The 9,790-nt window shown below is 40.0% G+C and overlaps 1 protein-coding gene across 2 annotated transcripts in view; it reads right to left on the bottom strand.

Annotated features, from left to right (window-relative positions):
* Nucleotides 1-6,611: 6,611 nt before the first annotated feature.
* The window catches only part of tubgcp6 (tubulin gamma complex component 6), a 47,241-nt gene continuing 44,062 nt past the window's right edge, over nt 6,612-9,790 (bottom strand). For both annotated transcript variants that reach the window (XM_079501797.1, XM_079501798.1), the window contains exons 26-28: nt 8,946-9,159; nt 8,407-8,600; nt 6,612-7,199 (exon numbers count right to left, since the gene is read on the bottom strand). In XM_079501797.1, coding sequence (XP_079357923.1) covers nt 7,108-7,199; nt 8,407-8,600; nt 8,946-9,159 — 500 coding nt within the window. In that variant the 3' untranslated portion in view covers nt 6,612-7,107. The remainder of the gene's footprint in view (nt 7,200-8,406; nt 8,601-8,945; nt 9,160-9,790) is intronic.

Raw genomic sequence — 9,790 nt, 5'->3', positions numbered from 1 at the left:
AATAGGTTTGAATGGGGTTTCTAGGTGTAAGTATGTAGGACTAGTAGCATGCCAAAGTTTGTGCTATTGCCATTGGGAATGCATTGGGCGTTTAACTTAAATAACTCAGAAACTACAAAACATTTCAAAGTAAAAAGTTCCAGCATGTGTCTCCACAGTAAGCTGAATTATAAAAAGTGTGAATGGAGTTTCTAGGTGAAAGTGCTTTTTTGACGTGCCAATATCTGCCATTGAGCCCCATTGTAAATGTCTCAAATTTGAAAGCACTATATTTCTAAAACGATGAAACATTTCAAAGATTCCTTTTCAGGCAAACATGTCCACCGTAAGATGAACCTAAATAGGTTTGAATGGGGTTTCTAGGTGTAAGTATGTAGGACTAGTAGCATGCCAAAGTTTGTGCTATTGCCATTGGGAATGCATTGGGCGTTTAACTTAAATAACTCAGAAACTACAAAACATTTCAAAGTAAAAAGTTCCAGCATGTGTCTACACAGTAAGCTGAATTATAAAACGTGTGAATGGAGTTTCTAGGTGAAAGTGTTTTTGACGTGCCACTATCTGCCATTATAAATTTCTCAAATTTAAAGCACTATATTTCTAAAACGATGAAACATTTCAAAGATTCCTTTTCAGGCAAACATGTCCACCGTAAGATGAACCTAAATAGGTTTGAATGGGGATTCTAGGTGTAAGTATGTAGGACTAGTAGCATGCCAAGGTATAATTTTTTTCGGACGGCATACTATAGCATGTCGTTTTTCGTGATTTTGGACTATTTGAAAAAAAGGTGAAAATCATGAAAAAACGACATACTATAGTTCATGGTTTCGGACGGCATACTATAGCATGTAGTTTTTCATGATTTTGGAGGATTTGAAAAAAAGATGAAAATCATGAAAAAACGACATACTATAGTCCATGGTTTGGGACGGCATAATATATTTTGTCATATTTTCATGATTTGGGGACACATGTCAGAGCCAGGACTTGAACCTGCAGCCTCCTGATTCCCAGGCAGGCTCTGTACCCAGTGAGCCACTGTGCATGCTGTTCTTAAAAGACCGAATAGATAATGACAGAAGAGCCAGAGACTTGTTTCCATTGTGGTTCATAAACATTCAAACGTCTAGAGATAAACAACAGCAAAATAAACAATAGACAAATCTCCTGTTATTTTATTTTTTGTATTTTATTTTTGTATCAATGTTGTACTCAAAGGGAACAGCAGACTGTGTTGTGGCAGGTAGCAAGTAGATCAGTGACTTAGCACACTGGCTGCATGATCTGGAGATTGTCGGTTTAAACCCCACTCAATTCGTTACTTGCCAAAATCTGCCATTGACCCCCATTCTAAATTTCTCCAATTTAAAAGCACTATATTTCTAAAACTATGAAACATTTCAAAGATTCCTTTTCAGGCAAACATGTCCACCGTAAGATGAACCTAAATAGGTTTGAATGGGGTTTCTAGGTGTAAGTATGTAGGACTAGTAGCATGCCAAAGTTTGTGCTATTGCCATTGGGAATGCATTGGGCGTTTAACTTAAATAACTCAGAAACTACAAAACATTTCAAAGTAAAAAGTTCCAGCATGTGTCTACACAGTAAGCTGAATTATAAAACGTGTGAATGGAGTTTCTAGGTGAAAGTGTTTTTGACGTGCCACTATCTGCCATTATAAATTTCTCAAATTTAAAGCACTATATTTCTAAAACGATGAAACATTTCAAAGATTCCTTTTCAGGCAAACATGTCCACCGTAAGATGAACCTAAATAGGTTTGAATGGGGATTCTAGGTGTAAGTATGTAGGACTAGTAGCATGCCAAGGTATAATTTTATTCGGACGGCATACTATAGCATGTCGTATTTCGTGATTTTGGACTATTTGAAAAAAAGATGAAAATCATGAAAAAACGACATACTATAGTTCATGGTTTCGGACGGCATACTATAGCATGTAGTTTTTCATGATTTTGGAGGATTTGAAAAAAAGATGAAAATCATGAAAAAACGACATACTATAGTCCATGGTTTGGGACGGCATAATATATTTTGTCATATTTTCATGATTTTGGGACACTATGGGGCCATCCAGATGAGGACGATTTCGGTGTTTCTCGGGCAAGTAATTAGCCGATCTGCCCTTTTTGTCACACGGAGACGGCGTTTTGGGGGACTTTAACGGCTAATTTTGAAACTACCTTCCAGAGTGGGAAAGTTTGGAGACGCGACTTTCACGTCTCCGTGTGTACAGCGAATGCCGCCTAATTTGCTGAAACGGTGATGTCATAGTCCCCTCGCCCCCTCCAAACTAACCAGTGTTAATGGTTTATTTCACCATAACCACTTACATATAAGTATCACAGCTATTTTATATTTGCACATAATGTCTATAAATCTCTTCTCCAAAAATAGCCGATCTGCAGCCCGCACGCACGCAAACAATTGAGCAGGCATGCACGAGAGAGGAGTTGTGTGTGAGGAGCTGATCACAGATAGAGGGAAAGTGTTATATTTGGCCTATTATTTATGCTATATATTATTGACCGCGTCTGTGTCAGTCTCACAGTCACAAAGAGAGAGAGAGAGAGAGAGAGAGAGAGAGAGAGAGGTGCTGCGTGTTAAAAAATAGGCAATGATAAACAGACTGTGCTGCCAGCAGGTGGAAGGAATCAAGCAATTATCTGACATTCAGAGGTGTTGCGCACCAGCGAATATATATATTTCAATCTCCAAAGTCAAACTCATAAATTCACAATGTACCATGCCGCTCCTCGTTGTGAGCTGTGTATGATGATCTGACCGAGAGAAGGGCGCGCACGCTCTCTCTCTCTCTCTCTCTCTCTCTCTCTCTCACACTTACTTTGTGCTTGCTGCTGTTTTCAGAAGAATTAATCCAAGGTTTGTCATATATTATGGTTTAGTAGGCATACACTTTAGCTGGTCAGTCAGTGTGTGCAGACTCAGAGAGAGAAGCAGCACTGCTCTGCTCATTAAATTGATATGACCTAGATATGTCATATGCGCATCTGATCAAGATAATTAGTTATTTGGCAACACCTGTGTGAAATACCAACGCTTTCATATAGCCTACTTTTAGAAGCTTTTTCTTTTTTTTGATGGCCATCTACAGGCCAGCCATGTGTACTGCATCTTTATCTTGAAAACGGAGCAGTTTACCGGTCTCGAGTGGACGTCGTACATAATTAACATAACTGCAATGTAGACGCAGTAAAGTTTTATATCGTTCACAAAACTTAGGCGGGGAACAGCCCGCGACGTCCTCGTGAAGGCAGCCCCTATGTCAGAGCCAGGACTTGAACCTGCAGCCTCCTGATTACCAGGCAGGCTCTGTACCCAGTGAGCCACTGTGCATGTTGTTCTTAAAAGGCCGAATAGATAATGACAGAAGAGCCAGAGACTTGTTTCCATTGTGGTTCATTCACATTCAAACGTCTAGAGATAAACAACAGCAAAAGAAACAATAGACAAATCTCCTGTTATTTTATTTTTTGTATTTTATTTTTGTATCAATGTTGTACTCAAAGGGAACAGCAGACTGTGTTGTGGCAGGTAGCAAGTAGATCAGTGACTTAGCACACTGGCTGCATGATCTGGAGATTGTGGGTTCAAACCCCACTCAAATCTTTACTTGACAAAATCTGCCATTGACCCCCATTCTGAATTTCTCAAATTTAAAAGCACTATATTTCTAAAACTATGAAACATTTCAAAGATTCCTTTTCAGTCAAACATGTCCACCGTAAGATGAACCTAAATAGGTTTGAATGGGGTTTCTAGGTGTAAGTATGTAGGACTAGTAGCATGCCAAAGTTTGTGCTATTGCCATTGGGAATGCATTGGGCGTTTAACTTAAATAACTCAGAAACTACAAAACATTTCAAAGTAAAAAGTTCCAGCATGTGTCTCCACAGTAAGCTGAATTATAAAACGTGCGAATGGAGTTTCTAGGTGAAAGTGATTTTTTGACGTGCCACTATCTGCCATTGAGCCCCATTATAAATGTCTCAAATTTAAAGCTCTATATTTCTAAAACTATGAAACATTTCAAAGATTCCTTTTCAGGCAAACATGTCCACCGTAATATTAACCTAAATACGTTTAAATGGGGTTTCTAGTTGTAATTATGTAGGACTAGTAGCATGGCGAAGTTTGTGCTATTGCCAGAGAGGTGGTGGAGTTAGTTGCTTTAGCAGACAGTTTGGGTCTAATGGAGTTAAGAGGTTTTGTCCAAAGCGTTTTTACTACTTTCTATTGGTTCAATATTTCCGAAACAACACACAGACTTAAAGGGTGTTCAATAGCACTGATTTATGCAAAAAAGATTAAGAGGTTTCCTCCCGACAGCAACGATATAGAACTTGCTTGAATCATATCATATCATAGCAAATTTTCTCCATGTAGGATACAAGTAAGTTCAGTTAACCACGTTTTAAAGTGAGGTACAACTCAAAGGTCTTGATTTCCAGAGTCTTATTTTTTGCAATTACCATTCCATACATCATTGTAGTTTGTACAGAAACATTGTGATTTGACAGTATTTGAGAAGAACCAAAAAGTGCGGTTCAAACATACATCCAGAAATATCAGAAAACCATTTAAATATATATCACACCAAAATGTATAGTTTTGGGCATGTGGGCAGAAGAGGTGGGTAAGGGTGCCTTCTGCCATTCCACATCGATCACATAGTGGGGAGGTAGTCTATGTAATTTAGTTTTTGAGTAATAGAGTCTATGTAGGACTTTAAATTGTATTCATTGATGTCGAAGAACAGGACCGAATTTTGCAAAGACCCTCCTCCCAGACACCATCCCCAATCTGCATACCTAGTTCTTCGTCCCAAGCATTTTTCAAAGAGAAGAGTGTGTCTCAAAATTGATTTGTTCATACAATAACTTATCTTCAGGGAGAAACTCAAAATTTGGGGATAGATTGGCAAGTAGTTCCGTACTTGTAAATATCTAAAAAAAAAAAGTGGGTTGTGGGGAGAGAGAATTTATTTTTTAACTGTATAAATGAGGCAAACTGGTGGTGAATGTACAGGTCTTGTAAAGTGGTAGTCTACTGGTAGTATACTAGTTGTATGCTGGTAGTATACTAGTAGTATAAGACATTTTATTGTCCCAATTAAGGGTCTGTTTGGCGGCAAATAATCTTGCATTTCTAACGAAAATTTAAACTTTTTACCTACTATATCAGAGACAAAACCTTCTGTGCAACTTTGGCATGAGTAATGATTGAGTGGGTTAGCTTTATTGTCACCTCACAGGTTTACAACTTTACAGAAAGAAAGTGGGTGAAATTTGTTTTCATGCAGTTATTGCATAGTTACTGTCATGATTTTAACAAGTTTGGCATATTGAAACTTGAAAAATATTAAAAAAGAATGTAAAATGTACATTACAGATCTTAAATATTGTAGACAGATATTTTTGCAAGATTTTGAGTGCAATTTATACATGTTTTCCATAATTTTTAATATACCAAACTTGTGAAAAATCATGACAATAACCCTCTCAACCATTTCTCCATGCTGACATTACACAGAAAATGTGTCCGTCTCTGTATGATGTCTAGTTCTAAAGTTATGTCGATTTTCTGTTTGTTAGAAATGCAAGATGGGGACAAAGATGGCCACCAAACGGACCCTTGGGACAATATTTCAAGTTGGGAACATCAAAATGCGACACTATCACAAAAATAAAAAGTTAGAAAAATATATTCATAGGGTGATTGGAGACCCCAAAACAAACCCTCCATCTAGGAAATTACATGGATGAAACTTCTGCTGAGGTGATCTTTTCCAGAGCGCTCTGCCAAAACAACGCTGGACATGGACAGAGCTTGGCTACTGGGTAGAGGAGAGCTCCACAGAGAGCCTTTACCAAACAAATGCCTTTCAGAAAGGTGCCAGGCCGGCAGCTACAAAAATGCTTTATGAGGGCACTAGCCCCCCCCAACAGAAAGTCTCCCTCAGTGCATGTGTATCGCTCTGAAACATGATTTTCAAAGTGGCAGTCAGTCAAAAAATATGTTGTGTACAAACAAGTCACAGTACAGTCATTTATCCTCAGCTGTATGTAGGCCTGATTCAAGGTCTTCTCAGATGCTAAAACTCTAGCATCCCTAATCTGGGGTGAACATTTTGGTGAAAATCTATCTACAAGCTCACAGCACATCGCAACATACAGTATAGGGTTTGAGAATTTTTTTAAGACACAGTAAGGAAAACGATACATGTTCATGCATATTAAACACATTATTTCAAAATAGTGAAGTGGGGTGCCCACATTTTAATTAAAAAAAAGACATCCACAGACGTCCTGGGCGGTAGTTCCTAGGACGTATTGGGCATATATTGTGTTAACCTGAGGGCGATTCTAGAGTTTTCTGAAAAACATATGTTGCTACCGTATATTGTATTGGCCCCAGACCCCCCCCCCCCCCACCCCCCCCCCCCCCATCTCAAAATATTTTGTTCCAGGGACCCCCAGAAGCAAATATTTCAGTTAAAAATGTTTGCTTTAAAAACTTATGTGCGTTTTATTATACATTTCAACAAAACAAATACTGTACCACAAAATGGTTAAAGCACTTTTTATTGACTTACAATGAAACCTTATTTTACACACAGCCCACAGGCTAGGGTTGGCATGGCCCAGAGCAGAGTGCTGTTGACATTTACATATACTGTACATATATCAGCCCAGTGTTGGCAACATATTAATTTCATTTTCTAATCATCTGTCCATCCATCCAGGTTGTCTATGCCTACAACCAACCACAGAGCTCACACCTAAAGCTCCACTATGTCCCTTTTTTATAACTATAATAGAAACATTATGTCCCATACAAATAAAACAAGAATGACTAAGTCATAATTGCCAGCTGCAGCAAGCTCTCGTTTATGAACATCTATAATCAGTTTGTGTGCCGGAGCCTCTGCCTCAGCTCACGGCTTCACGTTGCAGCATTCAGAGTATGCAGCCAATACAGCATCACGTTGCGGAAATGAAGGCAAGAAAGCATGACTGTATTTCACAAGCTTAATGTCCAACGTTGTTGCTTTCTGTCAATCTCAGGAGTCTTTGTAGTAGTTGTTGAAGTTGATGCGGAGCAGGAAGTCCTCTAAGTGAGGCTGGTAGCCTCTGTTCACCAGCTTGGTTACCACTGGAATAAAAAAAAAAACTTTAGTCACTACTAAGCATGAAAAACGAAACAAAGACTCACATTTACTGCCTATAACCCAACTGCAACAAGCCTTCACGTAGCATGCTATTATCTACTGTATACTTTATTGTTTTTATTTTTGAGGGGCGCTAGCCCCTCCTATATACATGTTTAATGTTTGTTTTTAGTTCAATGTTTGTTTTACATCATCATGTTGTAAGATGATAAGAGCGCCCCTCACTTCACACGGGTGTGATTTTTTAAATAGCAAAAGTAGCAGATCTACAAGCTCAAAACATGTAGCTTTGTGCTGCATTTGGAGCTTGTGGATCTGCTACTTTTGATACTTTTGTGTGACACTGTAGTATGATCAATCAAGTCGGGCGTTAAGTTACTAAAGAAAAGGGGAAAAAAGTTAGAATATGGAGATAAGAGGTTTCTGCCTGACAGCAACAATATGTTTGATTTTTCTACAACAAGCAGGGCCTGAAACTGCTCTCATCAGTAACCAGAAATCTTCCACTTGAGAGAACTTCTCCTGTTTCATGTGTTTATTTATTATTGGGCATTACAGTAAAATGTTTTATTTTGGTTTGCATTTTACCCTTTTTCGTCAACCAATTTAGTTGTTATGCCAATCCCTCCCATGATGAACACGGGCCAATTGTGTTCGTGTAGATTATAGACACTCGACAAAGTCGGATGCACAACGGTGGATTCAAACCCTCAGACTCTGCGGTGGTGGGTAGCTACTTTAGCACTGCGACACCCGATTGCTTAGAATTTCTAATCACTCATATACCATGTTTTATATAATTGACAAAATGTAAATCACAGCTCTCTTCAGTGCCCAATTCACCCTTATCCCTTTAATCTGAGCCTAAGTGCAGTAACTACTGTACGTTTGGTTTTTGGACACACGGTCTTAATTTGTGTATCCTCAAATGAGCCTTTATGATTTGGGGGGATAAACAATTACATCAAGAACAGATACAATTAGTGTAATATCACTTGTATATGCCAATAACCTATTTGGCTCACCAATTGAAACACTAATTATTTGCGTAGTTACTGCAATTTGGCTTTGTAGGGCTGTATGCTGCAGTCTGTACATAAATAAATAAAAAGTTGGGTCAATGGAGAACAAACAAACAAACAAAAATCAAGTATGAATTCCAGTGAAATAAGCAGTTCAAGTGTCCTTTACCTTTGAAGAGGAAGTGAGAGTAGTACTTGAAGGTGTTGTAGGACTGCTGCATGGCAATGAAGCTGGGGTGCACTGCTTCCCCCTGCTGGCGGTCCCAGGGCAGTGCGATCAGCTGGGCGCGGAACTTGAGGATGAGACTGAAGATGCTGTGGATGATGTTCATGACGGGAGCAGCCTTCTCTGTCAGCAGACCCCTGGGAAGAGGCCGGGAAAAAGGGTGCAGATTTTAGACAACTCGAATGCTGAAATGTGAATGCCGGACAGGCGGACAGTAAGAATTTTGGACATGATATGCCCGACAAAGACGATATTCAATTAAATTAGGGGGACCATATAATGACCAAAACGTGTCAAATGGTCCTATTGGAAAACAAAAGTCTCTGGCATATATTTTCAAATCTGGGGGTCCGCAGGCTAATGAGTATCATTTTGGGGGTCCTTGACATGAAAAAGTTTGGGAACCACTGATAACAGATCAAAATGGGCATGATGGATGGATGGATGGATGCGGTGCACGTGCATGTGCCCCCCGGCCTCACCTGAAGATGGCTCTGTTGAGGTAGTCTGCGTGCATGCGGTGGATGGCGTCCAGGTCGCTGGCGGAGGCCAGCTTGGCCGTGAACTCGCTCCAGGACACCTGCAGGATCTGGTTGGCGAGGTAGCCCTGGATCACCTTGACGAAGTGCTGCATCTCGTGTCTGTACAGCTGCAGCTGGCGGTACTGCACGGAGCGGCCGGCGCCTTTCACCAAGGCTGTGTGGGGGCAGGGCAAGGAGAACATGGGCACCGTGTTGTTTTTGGCAGCAGATTTAGATTTTAGTTTTAGTCATATAGTCTCTTGAATAGTTTTCATTTAGTTTTAGTCACATTTTAGTCACCTGGAATGTTTTAGTGTTAAGTCTAGTTTTAGTCGACTAAATGTCATAAGATTTTAGTCGACTAAATCTACAGGTGATTTAGTTGACTAAAATGTGTTTTGGCGGGCCTTGATGCCATTGTAAATGGTAAATGGTGCATTTATATAGCGCCTTTATCCAAGGCGCTTTACATAGATTGTGCATTACATTCACCCATTCACACACACATTCATACACCGATTGCAGCGGAAGCCATGCAAGGTACCAACCAGCACATCGGGAGCAATTTGGGGTTCAGTGTCTTGCCCAAGGACACTTCGACATGTAGACAGGAGGAGCCGGGATTCGAACCGCCGACCCATGGATCATTGGACAACCTGCTCTACCTCCTGAGCCACAGCCGCCCTTGTAATGACTGATTTTACACTTGCTGAAAATAGCCGATCTACACTACGATCTACAAGCTCACTAGGCTGCGACGCGTTGTGAGCTTGTAGATCTGCTATTTTCAGCATGCAACCAAGTGT

This window comes from Electrona antarctica (assembly GCF_951216825.1).
Source record: "Electrona antarctica genome assembly, chromosome: 5".
NCBI lineage: Eukaryota > Metazoa > Chordata > Actinopteri > Myctophiformes > Myctophidae > Electrona > Electrona antarctica.
The sequence above is the reverse complement of the archived record's forward strand: the minus strand, read 5'-3'. Positions and strand labels throughout refer to the sequence as shown.